The sequence below is a fragment of the Megascapheus bottae genome, chromosome 10, assembly GCF_031878675.1.
Source record: "Megascapheus bottae isolate mThoBot1 chromosome 10, mThoBot2.hap1, whole genome shotgun sequence".
In the NCBI taxonomy this organism is placed as follows: domain Eukaryota; kingdom Metazoa; phylum Chordata; class Mammalia; order Rodentia; family Geomyidae; genus Megascapheus; species Megascapheus bottae.
In genome coordinates, this window is record NC_143518.1 from 47961909 (window position 1) to 47983244 (window position 21336).

General features: G+C 38.6%; 1 protein-coding gene across 1 annotated transcript in view; it reads left to right on the top strand.

Annotated features, from left to right (window-relative positions):
* The window catches only part of Ush2a (usherin), a 606255-nt gene that overhangs the window by 259316 nt on the left and 325603 nt on the right, over window positions 1-21336 (top strand). Inside the window, exons 30-31 of the mRNA XM_090341196.1 lie at window positions 7077-7190; window positions 9638-9799. Of these exons, the coding sequence (XP_090197322.1) occupies window positions 7077-7190; window positions 9638-9799 (276 nt within the window). The remainder of the gene's footprint in view (window positions 1-7076; window positions 7191-9637; window positions 9800-21336) is intronic.

Below are 21336 nucleotides of genomic sequence, written 5' to 3' on the forward strand. Positions count from 1 at the left end.
GAAGAAGGAGGAGTCTGCCAAGGGATGCATATAGGAATGGAGGCCTTTCTTTTCAGTATATTTGGCTTTGAAGAAACAAACCAAAAAGATGCCATGTTTTTGTTGTTGTTTTTTGTTTGTTCGTTTTTTGCTTTTTTGTGTCTCAGATTCCGTTTTCAGGCACAGAGCATTCATACCTATCTGCATTTTTGTCACAGTAGTAAATCATACAATTCCACCATCAAGACAGACCTTGCTGTCATTTCCCTGCTACTCAGCATGTAGAGTCCTATTACAGGCTCTAAAGCTTGCATAGGTGAGTGTCAGTCCACGGAGATTTTTCTCTTGAGCCTTTGGGCTACTTCTAGATATTTGTATTTCTCATAGGCACCTTTGAAAGTTGAGGTTAGTGCAAAAGGAAGCATACATTAGGGATACTAATCTATCAATGCAGAGTTACAGTGTCTTTGACTCTGCTCACTCCCTCAGAAAGTCAGGGTGAAATGAGGCCCTCTCATAGGCAGGAATGCAGAATGAACGTGGCTAAAGGGAGAAATAGTCTTTGCTTTTTCTACCAGTCCTCAAGTAACTATGTTTGGAAAAGCCTAGTAACATCTGGTGGAAAAATAAAGACACACAGAACAGTAAAAGGATCCAGGTATGGTGGCATATGCCTGTAATCCCAGATGTTCTGGAAGTTTGAGGCTAGCCTGAACAAAAATAGGAAACTCTATCTGAGAAATAAACTGAAAGCAAAGAGACCAGAGGTGTGGTTCAAGTGGGAGAATACTTGCCTTGTAAGTACAAGTCCCTCAGTTCAATTCCTAACACTGCCAAAAGAAAGAAAACAGGAAAGGGAAGGGAAAAGGATAAGAGAATAAAATTACCTTAAAATTCCTCAACTCCCTGAGCATGGGTTTCCTGCACCCACTGTGGCCCACAGGATGTGATTTGAAGAGGACTACGTCGTGACTTTAAACTCCCTTGGCGTGGCACGTCAGGATTTCTCAGTGTTAAGCATTAATGCAAAATGCATTATCGCCATGGATCTGCTGCCGGTGACTTTAGTCCACATATCCGCGTGCATGTGTTTCATGGGATACTCACACTTTTAAGACATCAATAATGCTTCCCGTACGCTTATTGAATGTCCTGTCAGCTTGCTTTCTTCCATTATCAGCAAAGACTGGCAGGTTTTCTGATCTGATTGGGACCATTTTCTGATTTCACAGACTTTGGGCGCAGAAAAGGAGTTTGAGAGGTCATCTTGTCAGCCAAGCAAGAGGAGTGTCCTCAAATCAAGACAAAGACTTCTCTATCCTGTCTTTCTACACAAGGGTTTTCATAGCCAAGCTCATCTCAAAGTCTTTCAGGATCCACGCAAAGATATACTGCCTCGTAATTTCTTTTGAGGTTTTCTTTTCATAGTTTTCTATCTAGGATTCCCTTGCCAGTGTCCTACCATCCTACCATATATAGATAGATATATGGTATATATATATATATATATATCAGTCTTCTTTTAAATATTATATTGAAACAGACTCTCAGTTGGTATCATTTTGTAAATATGTCTTTTGGGAGTACTGGGCTTTGAACTCAGTGTCTTATGCTTGCTAGAAAAAATCTCTACCACTTGAGCCAAGCTTCCAATACTTTTTAATTTAATTTCCTTTTTTTTAAGAGAAGGGTTCATACTTTTGCCTGGGCTGGCCTTAACCCATAGTACCTTCTATCTCTACCTATTAATTAGCTGGGCTGACAGGCAGGTACTATGCCCTGGCCTTAATCTGTCTTTAAAATCTCTCATCTTAGACTATAAAAGCTTATAAATACCACTGTTTCCATGATGTGTCTACAAATATTCTACATCTTTCATTAATCTACATATACTTGTTATCCTTGTGGTATTCCTAGGTCAATGTTTCATTTTCAAGCTTTGCTAAAATCAGTTGTCTTAGCTTATAAGACAACTGGGCCCTGAGCCTCAAAACTGAAGGCTATCAACTACATGTTCAAAGATTCATTCAGGTTATTTTTTTAAATTGTTGTTCATAGTGGAACTTGAACTCAGGATCTTAATAGTGGCACTGAGTGTTTGCACTCAAGGATAGCACCCTTCCATGTCCGGCTCCATGTCCAGTTTTCTGGTACTTTATTGAAGATAAGAGTCTCACTTTCTACCACAATCCTCAGATTACAGCCTCCCCAATAGCTACAACTACAGGGCTAAAGCACCATTGCCCTGTCAGATTAATTAAGTTTTGTGAAAACGACTTGAATGTCTCTCTTTCCTAATCCACAGTTATAACCAGAGCAGAAGAGAGAACACTAGCCTGTATTTAGCTGAAATTCTTTGCCAAATGTTGTCTCTGAAACTCAACATGACAGGCAAGTCTCCCCTTGGAAATAGAAAAGCAATACTAGTCCACCACATAAAGTACAGCACATTTTTTCTTTCCTCTTTTCTTCTTTTTTTTTTTGCAACCTATGATTTATAAACCATTTTAATCTTCCACCAGGGATCCAGACTTGGCAAGAACCAGAGCATCAGCCTTCTTCTCCTTTTCTTCTTTTCTTTTTTCTTGTTATCCATCTTGCAGTTCTCATTTCTCAGTGTTATTATTGTTTCACCTGGATTGAAATGGGAAATGTAAGCACATTGATAAATGACCTCAATGGTGATCTCATTTCTTTCCAACAGTTCTCTTTAAGAATCACAAATTTTCTTTTCTATGGAATGTAACACAATTTGCCAAAGTTCTCAACCAAAGCTAGAGAGGGAGATTTTACTGAGAATTGATGTCTCACTGATCAATTTTTTGAAAAATTGTCTTTAAACATTGACCTGTTACCATCTTGGCTGGCAAGTCTGGATTTTAGAAATACCCCTATCTAAATTATTAGAAGTTTTGAGGTCTTTAAGGAACGGGGAAAGATTAACAGAGGAATATCACATTATACATGTATACCTAACAAACACCTTTAGTAAAAGAAAGATTGGTTAAGTAAAACATTAAAAATAATTTACTGAGTGAAAACTCAGAATATGATTTGATGTGATCCTTCCTAGTGTACATTAAAACCTTTCCATATAAGCTGATAAAACAGTTGTAATTCATACATTTTGTTTCAGTTAGGGTTTGGGGAGAAATAATATCACCAGATGAAATATTTCCTAAGTCCTGCCTACAAAACCCCCAAGTAGCAGAACTATTGCTATGTTTGTCAATGATATTACCTAAATAAATGACAAGTCTTTCTGCTTAGGATTTTAAATCTCCAATCTGTACATAACTTTCGTTTCTCTTTGGAGAGCTGTCTGTAGGAGGCATCACTTTCTTCAAATGTGTTGTATATTAAGTGATGAACAAAAGAAATTAATATCCTATCACATTGCATATTTTCCTTTCCTAGGTTGGCACTGAAATTCTTTCTCTGGAGGCTGATTCGTTTCTTGTTACTTTGGCATTATGCTAATTCAGTCATGCAAGCTGTCCTACTTAAAGTTTTGTAGTTGATTTCAACTTGTTAACAGGGAAGATCTGACAATTCTGAACATTTTGTCAGGATAAAACGATTAGAACATCTTTATGATAATAGCTCAGATTTGAGCTTCTAGTAAGCATACGAAGAAATAGAAAAATAAGCTAGGCACTCGTGGCTCACACCTGTAATCCTAGCTACTTAAGTACCTGGGGATCTGAGATCTGAGGATCATGGTTCAAAGTCAGTGAGGTCAGAAAAATCCACGAGACTCTTATCTCCAATAAATCACATGGAAACAGCTGGCAGTGGCTCAAGTGGTAGAATGTGAGCCTTGAGCAAAAGTAGCTCACAGAGGGCACCCATACCCTGAGTTAAAGCCCCAGGGCAAGCAAAAGAAAAGAAAAAAGAAAAAGACAGAAAGAAAGAAAGAAAGAAAGAAAGAAAGAAAGAAAGAAAGAAAGAAAGAAAGAAAGAAAGAAATAGAAAAAGGGTAACATTGATCAAAATACATTTTATTCCTAAACTTGTTTGTTTTGTTAAATGGTAACTCCTTTGTACAACTACTTAAAAAGAATAATGAACAGAGCTTAGAGTAGGAGCAGAGTCCACAAAAGAGGGTAAGGACTAACAGTATAGCTCAGTAGTGGAAAAATTTCCCAGAATGCTCAAATTCTTGCATTCCATCCCCAGCTCTGCAAAAAAGAAAGCAATAAAGTTTCTGCAATTGTGTGGGATGTTGTGTGCAGATTATGGCTTATTGAGTATGAAACACTGAGTGAAGGCACATCATCTTCAGTTAGTTACTGCTGGGCACGGTGGCTCACACATGTAATCCTAGCTACTCAGGAGGCTGAGATCTGAGGATCACAATTCAAAGCAAGCCCTGGCACTAAAGTCCCAGAGACATTTATCTCCAATTAACCGCCAAAAAAAAAAAAAATGGAAGTGCGACTGTGGCATAAGGGGTAGGGCAGTAACCTTGAGCTGAAAAGCTCAGGGACAACACCCAGGCTGAGTTCAAGCCTCACTACCGACCAATAAGAAAAAGAAATGCAGAACCAGAACTACAAGAACAGGAATGTGGAAAAACAGGGAGCTATTCAGATGATCACTGAGATGAGGACTGATAAATAAATAGCAAAGAAGTATGGGGGGGAGGGGAGTGTCAGAACACAATGTTGTAGGGAAAAACTACTTAAAAGACTCAGAACAAGAATCACGATTCAGTGAAGGAATGAAATTAGAGGTCTCAGAGGTTCAGGAGAAAACTCAGATGGTGCTAGAGGCCACTGGGAGATGCTGAGCTCAGGAACTGCAGGAGGGGAAGAGTCACTTGATTTGACATTTGAAACTACTAGTAATCTTCAAGAGGTAAAAAGAAATCTATCTATGTTGGGCAAAGCTTGGTTGCAAAAGTAGCACGATTTGGACCTGCTTGGCACCAAAGCCCTCTTCTTCCATAGTTCTGTAACCTCTTTGACCTTGACAGTAACATTTAGAGACACGTGCTATATTATCCCTTCTTAAAGATGGCTCCTCAGTCCTTTCTTTCAAGATAGAACCTGTTTGTTGGGCATTGGTGACTCATGCCTGTAATTTTGGCTATTCAGGAGGCTGAGATTTGAGAATAGAAGTTCAAAGCCAACCCTGGAATTAAACTCCTTGAGACTTCGATGAATTAACTGCCAAATAGCCAGAAGTGGAGCTGTGGCTATCTACGTTTAAAGATGAGAAAACTCACGCATAGTGGTGTGACGAGCCGCCTTTTTTGCATTCTGGCCTGTGTATCAGTGCTCTTTACTGTTCCATGAGGAGGAGGTGTTAGTTTGCTGTTAAGTGGAGTACTGTCCTAAAAGGAAGTGAACTCAGCATATGAGTCATGGTCTGGAAGATTCAAGAGGAAATGACAGCCGTGGTGGCAGGAATGAGGAGAGCAGAAGGTTTTAACACAAGGGGGTTCTGAAATGAGTGAGAGTAGAACTTGGCAGGAAATGGCCACATGTGTATGCAGATTAGTTCATTGGCTTGAAGTCTTCTTTGGCCCATGAGCTGAGATAATGGTGCCAAGTGGAGAGGGATTTTCATGTAGAAGCATGGCAGAGTGGATTCCTGGGTGAGGGAAAAGTGAGGAAGCTATTAGAATGAAGTTAGTTAGCAGTAAAACTGGGGAATCCAAACACACAATGGCATGTGGTCCTTGCTTCATTCTGGCTCTGTTCTTTTACATTTCTTTTTTTTTTCTTTTACATTTCTTAAAAAAAAATATTTCTATTGGGGAGGGTGAGTACAGAATTATAGATATTAAAATGTATGTTAGATGATACTACCCCTCACCAATATTGACACTGTAAAGCAATAGTATATTCTCTATGCTGTTGAAGGCTTAATCAATAGAGAGATGTGCAATGGCTAGCTCTTTTACAATATTTCAAGCATTTTCATTAGCATAGATTAATTGCACAAAGGGGGTCAGAGTGGCATTTACCTCATACTTAAGATTATCAAAGGGTTCCACAAGAAGCCAGGTGTCAGAGGTTTGTGCCTGTAATGTCGACTACTCAGGAAGTTGGATCTGAGGAAAGGAAAGTTCATGACACTTATCTCTAGTTAACCACTGAAAAACCCAAAGTGGACCTGTGGTCCCCAAAAGCTCAAATAACAGTGTTAAGACACTAAGTTCAAACCACGAAACTGACACACAACAACATGAGTGTGCACACACACACACATACATACACAAATGTTCCATAAGAAAAATTCAGTAGAGAACAAAAGAACAAATTATAATTTTGGTATTCTTTAATTCAATGTTATTTACTTCTGTCTTCTTTGGGACCATCAGTAAACAAAATTTGGTTTCATTTCTACAAGTACTTTTAATTGCTGAAATAATCTAACATATCTGCCACCAATCCAGGTTAATTCAATACTTCCCTGTTTCACACATCCATTTAAGACAGGTGTCTTAATTAAGTAAACTAATAATTTTGCAAGTTGAAGTACAAAAGTGTAATTATCTAATTTTCTAATTGTTTAGCTATTTCAATTTGCATATTTGTTAGCTGCAGCATAAACAAATAGTTTGTATATGTGCATCCTACTGTTAAAATAATGAAGTCACATGTAGAAGCAGCATTGCCTAACATGTGCTAACAGACACTGCATTCAAAAGACTCTTGCATTAAACATGGCTGAGAAATGCTAGGTTCAAGAGAATTCAGAAGTTTTATTTCTACGGGGGGTCTAGAATCAGGATTGAGATAAAGTACACCTTAACTATTGGGTACATATTGCACTCTGCTTCAACAACTCTACGTGGAAGAGCTTGCCCATTCTGAATGAGGGTTGTATCAAATACAGATTTCAAGTTCTCGTAACAATAAGTAGATCTCCCATTTTTTCTCATCCTGCAATCAGCAGTTAGACAGGTACATAAGTGAAGGAGGCATATTTGTTGTTGTTGGCTTTCTTGTATCTATGTCTGTCTTTGCACATTTTCCTGTCTCTCTGTGTCTCTCTTCCTCTTCCTCCCACCGAATACACATGTTTCTCTTTACAGATGCTTCTAGTAAACACGCAATCCTTTTTATGTCCCCCTTTCATTACAGGCATATTGACAGGCTTACTCCCCTTCAGAAACTATGCAGTAACCCTTACTGCTTGCACCCTGGCTGGCTGTACTGAGAGCTCAAGAGCATTGAACATCTCTACTCCACAAGAAGGTAAAGTAATTTCAAAGGTCTTGACTTCCACATTTCAGTCATGAATAATAAAATAGGAGAAGAGCTAAATGCTGCAAGGCCATTTGCTGGAAAACCCCAACCTAATTTGATGACAGAGTGCATTGCCAGGCCATAATTGCTCCATTTTTTGGGGGTGTGTGAAAATGAATCAAACTCCATACCCCTTAATGACATGCATCTTTAATAGCTGTAATGCAGATTAATGGGCTTTTTAATTGCTGTTACATTGTTCATGCAAGAGCCTTGTCATTAATATGAAGCATCTGAAAGATTAATGAAAGCTTCCTCATTTTACTATGGCTCAGAAGTAAATCTAGAGACAGTCTGACTAAAAAGAATTGATTGTATGGCACAGTATGAAATTGAGAATCAAACGGTTGATTTCCATGGTTTCTTTTAACTGCTAAACACCAGCACAGGCAACAATTATTTCAGTCTGATGGAACCTCCGAATGCCAGTTGAGGCATTATTAATCACTGCTCTGTTCCTTCTGACTTCAGTCTCACTTTTGTTGTACTTGGAACTTACAAACTGTTGGCATAAATTAATGTTTCAGAAAGCATCCGTTAAGAAGGCAGTGGAAAAGAGAAAATATTTTAGCACTCTGAAGTGAAAGCTTTGCTCAAGCATCCAAACACATCACTTCAAGAAGTAACAGCTCTCAAAACATTTGAAGCTTTGTTACTTTATATTTCCATCTCCCAGATGAGAGGAATTTTACATTTTCATACTGTCTGGCTGTGAAGTTATATAGGAAATTTAAAAGCTTGATCTTTAGAGAAAAGTAGGTAGCTAATTCTCTCTCTCTCCCCTCTCCCCCCTCTCCCTCCCTCTCTCCCCCTCTCTCTTCCTCTCTTCCTCTCTCTCTCTCTCTCTCTCTCTCTCTCTCTCTCTCTCTCTCTCTCTCTCTCTCTCTCACACACACACACACACACACACACACACTCTTCCCTCTTCATCATTCATCTCTAAAGCCCTCTTTTTCCTCATGTAGAAAGCATGACTTACACAGAAGGTAGACCTTGAAAGGAGAGTACAGGTCCATATGATAAAAGGATTATGTAAAAGCCTTCCTAGCACCCCTAATCAGAGTCCCCACAGCTGGGCAGCGCTGTCAATGACACTTCGTGATTTCCTCCATCTACTCAACTAAAAGTTACAGTTTCTCAGATCAGCACCTGTGACTCATGCCTGCAATCCTAGCTACTCAGGAGACTGAGAGCTCAGGATCCCAAGTTCAAAGCCAGAGACCCAGCAGACAAAGCTGAAAGACTCTCATCTCCAGTTAACAATGAAAAGGCTGGTAGTAAAGTAGTTGAGTGCCATCCTTAAACTAAAACAGCTAAGGGACAGCATTCAAGCCCTGAGATCAAGCCCCATTAGTAGTGCACTTGTACGTGCGCGCGGGCACACACACACACACACACACACACACACACACACAAAACTCTCCAAGTCATTGTATCCATCTTCCCCCATCCCCTGCCTTACATATTGTTCCACCATCTTAACCATGAGGCACCTTTCTCCATGTCCCCATTATCCACTACAGCCCCTGTCTAGACTGTGCTTGGTTCCTTATCTGCCTGACTTATCTCTATGTTCCAGAGAGATTCCCTGATCATCCAGTTCTTTAGCTCAAGGCTACCACCTACCCTTGAGCCACACCCCCACTTCCCATTTTCTAGTGATTAATTGGAGATAAGCATCTCTCAGCTTTATAGGCTTTGTATTGCCTAGGCTGGCTTTGAACCTTGATCCTCAGATCTCAGTCTCGGAGGTAGCTAGGATTAGAGGTGTGAGCCACCACTTCCAGCTAATTATTTTTAATTTACTCAATGCTATTTGCTTTGGGGGGTCAGTTGTTTTTTTAACACATAGTTCCTATGACTGCAATTCATTGGCTATTTTATTGAACTATCGTGTAGGCATTACAGTGTAGTTCCAATATGTAATTCACTACATTGATTCTCCATTTTCAAGCTATTGTCATAGGTAGAAGTTTTTAAAGGCATCTATTATGACCCATTCATCAATACTGCCCATGTCAAACCATAAGCTCTTCGAGGGTAGGGGACTCTATCTGTTTAATTAGTTTTAGTAGGCATACCTTCCCATCACCATTGTGGGCTAATAATACTTTGGATGAAGTAACACACACACGTCAGTCAAGTGAAGCAGTGTGAGGACTCCCCATCCATCACCTATGCAGATTATCATAAATCCAGGACAGTTATTTAGCACTGTTCCTGAAGCAATTACTGACACGCTGCCACGAATGAGGAACATTTCCATGTGTGGGATTGCAGGTTTAGTCCATGATTTATTGGCTTCAGTCTGAAAAGTTTGAGTTAGAAAAGTAAACTAAAATTAGACACTATAAATCTTTTCTTAAAGAAAAACTATTTTTTTTTCTTTTTCACAGCTCCACAAGAAGTTCAACCACCCATAGCTAAATCCCTTCCTAATTCGTTGTTACTCTCTTGGGATCCACCCAAACAAGCAAATGGTATTATAACTCAGTACTCCCTGTACATGGATGGAAACCTCATTTATTCGGGAAGTGGGGAGAATTTCACAGTTACAGGTAAGACTGCTATGGCATCATGTAATTATAAGTGTGTTTAGTTGACTATAATGGATTCTTTTCCTGAACATATTGTTGTTGCTTGTTGATATTTCATTTTGTTTTGTGCTGGTCCTGGGGCTTGAACTCAGTCTAGGCACTGTCCTTGGCTTTGTTGTGTTTTTGTTTTTGTTGATGATGATATTGTTTTGCTTGTTTTTGGTTTTGCTTTGTTAGGTTGATCGTTGGGCTTGAACTCAAGGCCTGGCCTGGGTGCTGCCTCTGAGGTTCTTTTTCTTTTTCTTTTTTTGAAATTTTATTATGAAGGTGATGTTCAGGGTTACAGTTACCTATGTAAAAGTAGTATCGGTCCCCTTAACACTCAAACCGCAATTCTAGTTTTTAGGTGGTTCACTGGAAATATGAGAGTATCACAGATTTCCTGCCCCAGCTGGATTCAAACCAAGATCCTCAGACCTTAGACTCCGAGTAATTAGGATTATAAATGTGAGCCACAGTCCCCCGTGCCTGCCTCTATCCCTGGTTATTGTGAGCCACAACACTTCTTCCAGTTCTTTAGAGTGTTTTGTTGGAGCTAAGAGTCTCATGGACTTGCTTGTCCAAATTGTCTTCAAACTAGGGTCCTCTGATCTTAGCCTAAAGTAGCTAGGATTACAGGCCAACTCAGGCCTTTTCAAATCCTCACTAGAAAAGACAGTTTTCTCTCCCATTGGCCTAGTTCCATGAGTACTGTAGTCTATTATATTTGTCAATGTTCAACAAAGTGGAAAAATCCCTATATTACCTCTCTCCTTCTTTAGCAAGGAATGAAGTCCATCTCCTTTACTAAATCCCACCCACCACTGTGTGCCCAGGTGTAAATGGGACATGGATGTGCCAATACAGCAGCTCAGCAGAGATTGGTCTGTATCCCAAGAGTCACAGGTTTGAAGCTAGGACTCAGCCAATCACATTGTCTCTGCGAAGATGAATCCTGTGAACCAATGACATCCTTCAGCTGATTACATGGCTCACTACCTAAAATTCTTCACGCATTTTGGATAGTGTTCAGACTCAGAAAGTGTAAATTTACTGTGGTTTTACTACATAGCATACGTGGTGAATATGTAACATCCATTTTGTATTTAAGTGAAATGAAAGTTGTTGGAAAACTTTCTGAACACATCCATGAGTCCTCTGTGAGGTTTGTTGTCTGATCTGGGTCCTGTGTTTGTTCTTGTACAGTAGTAATACTGGGACTATATTTTATGTTATGTTACATACTGTATTTGATTCTCAGATGAGATGCTACTAATCAAATATTGATTGATTTAAAAACTGAAGCCTAGAAATATTAAGTTCTTCGTGAAAGGTCAAGACAAGTTAGAGCCAGAAGTAGAATTAATTATTTATGTCACATTAATGTCAAGGACTGAGGTTATAACAGGGAGAGCAGCCAGACACTGGTCCTCCTAGCATGGCAAGCCCGGCTTCTTGGGGACACATGCTGATGCTTCTACAAGGTGTGGGATGCATTTTTCACTTCTCCTGTGGCCTCCACAATGGTCTGAAAAGAACCATAGCAGGACAAATGCTATTGCTTTTGTCTATTACTCATCCTGACTGGATGGTATTCTCTCATTCACTTGACAAGGTAGACCTTGTTATCCCATGTACAATGGGAGATCTGTGCTGTAGAAGAGTCCAGAGGACAACTCCTGTGTGTGACAGACTTAGACTTAAACCCAAATATTTTGGCTTCCTTGAAGAGAATGTGGTATGAAAACAGGCTCCTTACTTTTTCTTGGATTTAATTACTGAATCTGTAAATTGGGAATAACTAGGCTCTTGGATGTTTTGAAGAAAGTAGATTCTAGGTGACATATCATATGTTGTTAAGAACTGGTTTAAAATGTGTAGTTATCCCCTGTAGGAGAACGGGGTGTATAGTACATAGATAAAGCAGATTACCTTCAACCTAAATGTACTGGTTTACCAGACTGAAGCAGCTCGTGCCATTATATTAAATAAATATAGACCATAGAAAGTATTTTATAAAAATAAACATTAAATCACATCACTGAATGACTTTGTCAGTATATTAATGAGTGTATACAAACCACTTTTTGAGGGCCAACATCACTGTTCATAACTGACTATAACATATTTTAGTCTCAGAATAGTTTTTTTTTCCATAAGAACCCTTTACTGATTTCTCAGATATTACTCAATAATGATCCCATGAGTTTGCTGTGTGAGTTTATTCTCCTCTTATTTGTGTGTATATGTATGTATTTACATACGTATGCATGTATGAGTATGTATATATGTGTTTGTGTATACATGTATTGCCTTGAACAAGATCATTCGCTAGCTTGTTTGGTTCTTCACATTGTTGTAAATATCCTAAAATCATGACCACATGCATATTCATTTCTGCATCTCAGAAACCTCTCACAGAGTGGGTGATAAATCAGCGGTATTAGTGAAGTCCTCCAACTCCTGGTAATAAAGAAGATAGTGATTGGCACCAATGGCTCATGCCTGTAATCCTAGCAACTTCAGGAGGCTGAGATCTGAGGGTCATGGTTCAAGGCCAGCCCAGGCATGAAAGTCTATGAGACTCTTATCTACAATCGCCCACTAGAAAACCAGAAGTGGCACTGTGGCTCAAAAGGTAGAGGCCCAGAGTTCAAGCCCCATGATCAGGGGGAAAAAAAATGATGACTGATAGAGAGTAGCAGTAGAGCAGGGAACAAAAGTTACAGAAAAAGGAGAATGAAAACTAGTGATAAGGGATAAGAAACTTAGATCCCTTCTGTGCACAGAAATGAATGTTATACAAGAGAGTAGAGCTGCTAGCAGACGAGCAAGTGAGGGTTGTAAAGGTTTACAAAATGCACAGAATGGCCCTGAGGTAACATTGTATCAACTCAGAGGATAAAAAGCAGTGTGAGGAGGAAAGGAGACACAGCTTCACATCAATTTCCATTAATAATAAAAATTATTAGTATTATTGCTACCTTTTTTGAATCCACAATACTGTGTGGGTATCAGATTTACAGGAAAAGATTGTAGCGTACTGTACCATAGTGGACCAGTACAGCAAATAACCCTCATGTAAACAAAGAGGTGACTCTTTTGTGTGTGTGTGTGTGTGTGTGTGTGTGTGTGTGTGTGTGTGTGTATGTTTGTGTGCACACTCAGATGCAAGCATGAGTGTCAGTAATGGGGCTTTATCTGAGGGCCAGAGTACTGTCCCTAGCTTTTTACTTAAGACTAACTGACCCTCTACCACTTTCAGCACAGCGCTGTTTATTTATTCATTTATTTGGTGGTTATTTGGAAATGCATGTTTCGTGGACTTCTCTACCTGGCTGTCTTTGAATCTCAGTTCTCTGATCTTAGCCTCCTGAATAGCTAGGCTTACAGGTGTGAACCATGGGTGCCTGACAGAAGGTGCTATTTTTAAGGGAGTCGAAATTATTCACTTTATCTACCATGGTCAAAATTTCAATATTATTCAGGCTTTGTGTCATAATTTTAAAGAACACTATCTCCAGTATCACTCATTATGTTTCTTTTCTATGCTTTTTTTTTTCACATGTACCTATCACTATTGTCACTAAATAGCTTAAGGTATGAAACGTGCTGGTACCTCAGTGTTGATCATATTGGAGGGGAACTAAACCCTGTAGGTGATTAGAACATGGTTATTCTAATCTATGGACAGCAACACTGAAGGCTAGAGAAGTGAAGAAATTCCTCTAGTCAGCAACTGGAGGAATCATTTCAAAGACAGGTCTGTGGTTTTTCCCACCTATGCCTGTAATCGTCTATAGTCTTCTTGAATTTTTAAATTTTATTTTTCCTCACCACAACACTGGAAGTAAAGCAGAAGCCTAATTACAAACCTCAGAACTCCAGAATTAGTCTGCTAGAGCAAACTTCCATAACAAATTATCACAGCCTAAGTGCCTTAGAAAACAGAAACATATTTCTTACTCTTCAGAGGCTGAAAATCCAGGATGAGATGTGAGCAAGTCTGGTTTCTCCTGAGGCCTTTCTCCTTGGCATACAGAATGCTACCTTCTCACCAGGGCCTCACATGGCCTTTTCTGTGTATGAATGTGTCCTTGGTATACAAACACCAGTCTTGTTACTGCCTATTTAAAAGTCTTAACTCGGATATAATCACATTAGACTTTTTCATCTCAATACAAGAATTGAGGAGTGGGTGTCAGAGCAACACAATTTAGGCCATAGCAGTACCTGAAGCCAGTGCCTTGCCTACTGTTAGTGAAGTTTCCCTATCTCTTTCTGTAAAGATTCTCAAATTGCAGAAGAATTTAGTACAATGACTTCAAGATCGCTTATGATTTTATACCTGTGATAGACATTAAATTGAGGAGACATATCTTCAGATGCATCTGAATTGTCAGTCAGAGTCTACTTCAAATGTGTCTGAATAAAGTCGTCTAAGTAGTAAACGGGAGGGAAATTACTCTAGTCATTGGAGGACCTGTGGTATTTCTGGATATCCACAGTGCTGCTGGTACTCAGGATATTTGTGACCTCATAGCCTATCCTCACAGCTGAGTGGTTTTGGGGTTGAGCCTACACTGGCTGATAATATCAGAAATGGTGGTAGTTTAGATGCTAAGTTTCCATATGCATGAATGGAGTATCTCATAGAAAATGCATTCCACTCAGAAAGATGATTCATCATATTTTTAAAGTATAAAAGAAAGGAATGCTTATTGAAGATAATTCAAGCTATGCAAATATATAATGCCCTGTAATTACACCACACAGAGAGAATTTCTTAATATTGAACATAATTCTCTAATACTTCTTCATCATAACAAAATCAGGCTACAAGCAAGGTATAATTTTGTATCCCCACATATTCCCTTATTATAACTATATCACCATACATTATTAAATATCTCCCTAAAATATTTTAGAATATTCAAATAACTTGCTTCATCTAATGAACCTACAATAATGCATACAACCATGGAACACATCTTTTTTAAATTTCACAACTATTATACATAATCTTTGTGTGCTAGACATTAAAAAAAGGAACAGATGTAGTGAACTTTTACAGAATATTTGATAGATGTACCATCAAGTTCGTCCCAGAAAGTTATCAGCAATGAACACTTTTCATTCTTTTAAATCTTTGATACTCTTCAAAGTAAGGAATATCCATTCTTGCAGGGCGTGATGTCTCACACCTGTAACCCTAGCTGCAGAAGGCTTCAATCTGAGGATCAAGGTTCACAGCCAGTCTTGGCACTAAAGTCCTTGAGAGACTCTTACCTCCAATTAACCATTAGAAAAATGGGAAATGGGGCTGAGGTTCAAGGGGTAAGGCAGTAGCCTTGAGCTGAAGAGCTCAGGGATAACACCCCAGCCCAGAGTTCAAGCCCCATTACCCACAAAAAAAAAAATACCAGGAGCAGTGACTCATGCCTGTAATTCTAGCTAATCAGGAGGCTGAAATCTGAGGATCAAGGTTCAAAGCCAGGTCGGGCACAAAAGGACCTGAGACTCTTATCTCCAATTAACCTCTAGAAAAGGGGAAGTGGGATTGTGGCTCAAGGGATAGGGTGGTAGCCTTGAGCAGAAGATCTCAAGGGACAGTGCCCAGGCCAAGTTCAAGCCCCATGACCCACTCAAAAAAATCTATTTAAAAAATGTAATTATAGGTAATCAAGAGTGATTTTCCTCATGATAATTACTTATTTATATTTTTCCTCTTGATGAGCAAAAAGATCATGAATAGGGATTAGGTATATTTTTGAAATTTCATTGAAAACCATATCTCATACACTTTTTCATGGTTAGAATGACTCACAGTAGCTAAAATCACTAGATTTATGCATTATCAAAACTTCCTAGGGCCAGGAGTTTGGCCTAGTGGTAGAGTGCTTGCCTAGCATGCATGAAGACCTGGGTTCGATTCCTTGGTACCACATATATAGAAAAAGCCAGAAGTAGTGCTGTGGCTCAAGTGGTAGAGCTCTAGCCTTGAGAAAGTCCAAGGACAGTGCTCAGGACCTGAGTTCAAGCCCAGAACTGGCAAATAAAGCAATAAACTCCTAAAAAAAAAAACTTGTTCTAATGATCTAAGTATTGAAAGCAGAACATTTTTATATTACTCCTTCATTTATTTGTGATTTCCTTTTATGCCCTCCTATAGAGCCAACATCCTCCCATCTTGGTTAGCAAAATGGATCTTGCTAGCATGGAGGATCCAAGTAAGAGTAAATGCATGTCAGTCCAGAAACCACTCAGTATCCAGGTGCTTTGAGTCTTCTTTTTTATTTCTGTCTTTTAAATACATAGCGTTAGAAGTTAAAGGCATTGGTGCACCTTGAGTTAGTACAAATATATTTAAAAATGCATACAGTTCAAATTTTTGCCTTGCATAGGCCATAAGCTAGTTCTACGCTGGGTCAGTTCTGACACTGAAAAATGAATCCAGTTAGAGGACCTCCGGAAGGCTGTTGATGTTTGCTATAATAAATAGCACACACTTTAAGTCAAACTTTTTCATTCTGTATTCAAAGGTAATGGATTTTTCGTAACCATAGTAACCTTGGTGTATTTCTGGATAAATACATGAGGTAGATACATTCTAGTTTTATTTTTGAATATAAACTACCACATTATGTATTACTAATAATATGAAAAATAGGATGTAGGTTAGGATAATGACAGCTTAAACTAGTATGCATTTTTCTTCTGCAAAAAAATAAATATTTATCAAAAGTAGAGGTTCAATTAATTTTTCCCCCCAGTTTTGTGGTATTGTGGTGGTACCATTTATCTTTTCTTGCAAGATCTCCATTAATCTCTTATTTCGGTCCTGTAACAGATTTCAAAGAATTTTGAGGTAAAAACAATTGTGCTTTAAAAGCTTATGATTAAAAACATTATGGAAAGATTGAAGAACTTATATTGATATCACTAGCAGAGCCACAGTGAGCTGCTTAGAATGCCTAGATGTAGTGTGTTCACAAGTAGGCAGAAAAAGGAAGCCCTTTGTGAGAGTATTCAGCACCCCTGGATTGTTTCTAAGTTCAGGTTAGATAGCATCCTGATTGATGATGACCGTCTAAATGGTAGCCAACCAGATCATTCTCATTTTAAAGGAGCACCCTACCAGAAACTGGCAATCTTCAAGAAGTTTCTAAAGGCTTCAAAAAAAAAATCCCACCAAGATTTCAGAAACAAGATCAGCAATGGTAGTGAAAATTTGGAAACCCCTATACATCAAAATACAGAAAGAAGGTTTCTGTGGTACCTGGTGAGAAAAATAGTTCTATTTTTGTCTGGTGCCAATGGCTCCTACTCAGGAAGCTGAGATCTGAGGGTCCTGGTTCAAAGCTAGCTTAGCACAAAGTCCAGAAAGATACTTACCTCTAATTAATCACCAAATATCTGAAAGTAGAGTTGTGGATCTGTTAATAGAGTTCTAGCTTTGAACAAAAATGCTGGAACCATGCCCAGGACCTGAGTTAAAACTCCAGTCTTCTCACAAAACAATTAAACAATTCTCTCTTTACTCTTTACAACCGGAATTGTTTGAGTCTGACCCATCCTAACTGATTACAGTTGTTCTCAACTGACACCAAAGAGAGCAGGTGAATATCCATTTGAATGTATCATGTAATAAGCATCGCAGTCTTACAAATGGATAGATGTGGCATATTGCCAGAACTGTAGTTAACATCTTCTCACTGTCAGTTCACCAGAATGGAGGCTTTTATCAATAAGACTGAGAGAGTAAGTCATGGATAGCAACAGTATAGGAAGTGTGGTAGTATGTGTTTGCATGAGAAATAAGAGAAAAAGAAAAGGAAAAGTGGGAAGAAAGAAGGATAGGGAGAAAGAGCAAGAGGAAAGGCACATGATATTCTCATAAATTCAGACAGCCAATAAGTATTTATATTTTTAACCCACATTCAGGTTTAAATATAAACTCTTACTGATTAGAGTTATTGCTTCTAACCAGAAATCCTTGTATTTGGGGTGGGAGGAGTCATATTTGTCAAGGTCAAAAAGAACCACATATCAACAGCAACATAGAAATGGTCGTCTTAAACCTTCTAAGCACTTAAGACTTCACAGTGAGAAATTTATTGAAGAAGCTATATTGCTTTTGACACAAACCACGTAAGGGTTCAGTACTTCTAACCACACATTAGAAGGAAACCTTATCAGCACTCAGCAAATTAGAGTGAATGGATATTCATTTGTGTTAAATTGTTTATAGTAAGTCCTTTTGTAGCAAAAATAAAGCTTGACTTTCACCTAGATAGTTTGAATTTGCAGTGTTCAATCCCACCATGTGTGATGGTATTCCTGTTACATAATATGTGCAAAAGGAAAGCCTTATGGATTAAATCTTGTGCTTTACGTTTTTTACAAGGCAGAGCAGAGCATGTGATCTGTACAGGTAAGCCCATTATCTCATCTGTGAGTCACCGAGGTGCCCTTTGGATGTCACAGTGTTGTGGCAGTAAATTATACAAGGTCTAAGAGGTCTTGAGGACACACGGAGGAAACAGTAAAGTATGGAAAGCAAACAGAGCTTTCAGAGGCTCAGTTACAAAGCAACTAGCACTAAAACCAGTGACTCCATAGTAGATGCTCTAAAGCTTAGCAAAACACCTTAGGTCAATGTGTGATGACTGCTTTTCTGTCAGGAATTATATTCATTTAGTAACAAAGGACCAATGGCATTGAAATAACCTGTACATTAAGATGCTTCTACAATGCACTGATACATGAGGAAGTCGATAAAATATATATGCATTTATACTTTAAGATCTGTGCCCAAATACATCTACCATCTATTAACCTCATTGAGAATCTTTGTTATTTCTTTTAGTAACTTCGGTAGTTATACACAGGGGCTTCAATTTAGTACCAAATTGAGGGTTATTGTTATTTGTTTTAAGTTATTAATCAAAGGGCCTTTGATATCACCCCAAATTAAGAACTTTGATGGTCCCAATAGGTAGGAAAAGACCCTGTGGCGGAAGGAATTTCAGACGGAAGAGTGTGAATGACATTCAGTTTCAGAAGTACTGGAGTTCAGTGCATAAGAGGTGAAATGGAAGTGTCCTTCCACTGAGACCTTTGACAAATAGAGGCTGCCTGTTATTTTTAATTTATATTTTGAAAACTCTTAAATTGAATTATAACTTTCTACTGAAAGTGAATATATCTTAAGGGTATAGCTTGATGAATATTTATGACTACACACATCTATGGAACCACTATCCAAATCAAGCAGTGACATTACCAGCATCCAAAAGGCCCTCAATTTTATACCTTCAAGTTCTGGCTCTTTGCAGCATAGATGAGTGGGTTGTTTTATTCCCATATTTAGTATGTGCAAAGTCAAATAATATGTGTTTTTCCCCCCTGTTGTGTTCTTTTGAATGAAGTGGGAAGTAGAGGGAATGATGGCAGGACATGGTCCCTTAGCTTTTTCACTCAAAGCTCAGCGACTTGAGCCATACCTCTACTTCCTACATGTTGGTAGTTAATTGAAGATAATTGTCTCACAGATTTTCCTGCCTGGGTTTGGCTTCAAAGCATGACTCTCATGTCTCAGCTTCCAGAATAGTTAGGAATACAAGCATGAGGCACTGACACCAGCTTTTCTTAAGAAATATTTTTATTACCATGAAGCAGTTTTACAAAGGAGTTGCAATCGCTGAGGCAGTTTATAAACACAGTGCATCTTGATCATTGTCACCCCATTTCACATTTTCCACTACTCTCCTCAGCCCACCGCTTCCTTTTCACATCTTAATTTTAGGTTATATACTGAATGTTTTGCGGTTGAACAAAGCAATGTGCATGTACAATGCATCTTGACCTGTGCCACCACTTCAATATCTTCACTCTCATTTGACACACTCTTTCCCTGATGTTTCACAATTCTGTGGCATATATAATAAATTCTTACTTGAATTCTCCCCCCTGATTAATACTTGTAGTCTCACCATGATATTGAGTCACCTTAAATAGTATCAAACAGTGTTCTTCATGTCACTAACAGGATCTACTGCCATCAATAGTAAATGTGTATGATATTCCTTAGTTTCTACATCTTTTTTGATTTATAAGCTCCTCTATAACAGTTCTCTGCCTATGTTATTTGAATTTATTCTTTCACACTATCAATTTACTCTAAGTAGGGTTACTTTTTATTCAAGATAAGAATGTAAAGGGATTTAGTATAGTTATGAGATCATTACTGATTTTTATAATGGTTTGGCAGTTAGGATATTGGACCAAACTACTATCTCATGAACGTTTAGTGAATTAAGTTGAAATGAATGAAAAAGAAAAAAACACTGAGAATCAGTAAATTAATATTTTAGAGTAAATAACAAATACCAATGCATAATTCAGGTATAATTAATATGCTAAACAGGGTAAATAACTTTAATGAGGTAGGCTGTTCCTGTGGTTTCCTAGAAATTTTCATTTAATCACCCAATATGTGGTGGAAAAAAAAAGAATTTTGAAAATCTTTCTGTGTTATTTCTCTAGAGCTCCTGCTCTGCTGTTCTACCAGTGGGAACCTATGATCTTGTGGATCAGGGGACTGACTGAGATGTTCCAGCGGAAGGTGTTAGCAGCCTTGGCTGCTCTGGTGGCTATGTAGAGAGAGCCTATTGCATGTCTCCCCTACTTTCTGGCAATTCCTTTGCAAATTTTGGAGTTTATTAGCGTGTAGACTAGTCACCTACAGCTCTTCCTTCTCTTTCACATGTGTTCTTTCCGTGTATATGTCCACATTTTCCCTTTCCATGAGAATACGTCAGAGCAGATTAGAATACACTGTAATGATACACATTTACCCAATATTATAGGCTAACAAGATAGACTAAATACTATTCTAAGCACTGAGGCTCTAAAAAAAGACCAAAACATTTGAAAGCTCTTTCCTTATGGAAGTTTTATTTCAGTAGAAAGTGGTTTGAAGAGAAACCACATTCTGCATGTTCTATTATTTTACTGTAATTTAGAAATCAATGAAGTTAATAACCTATGCTTCATCTCTACCCTGCATCATTCCAGACTATGACTTCCCTATGTTCATTTATAATACTCCTTTTTTAAAAAAATTATTTCATTGACAGTGTGATGGGTATGTGTAGAGGGGTCACAGTTACATTCTGTCTCGCTTTGATGTTACTTAGGAGATTTAAAAGCTTGGTCTTTAGGGAAAGTAGCTAATTCATATTCTCTCTCTCTCTCTCTCTCTCCCCCTCCTCTCTCTCTCTCTCTCTCTCTCTCTCCCCCCCCCCCCTCTCTCTCTCTCTCTCTCTCTCTCCTACCCTTCGTCCTCTCTTCTGACTTTCTTGCTTCTTGACCATGCTAGTTAAATATTACACATCCTCAACCCTTACACACATGTACTAGATTCTTTTTTTTTGTGGGTCATGGGACTTGAACTCGGCCTGGGCATTATCCCTAAGCTCAAGGCTACCACCCTACCCAAGCTCCACTTTCCATTT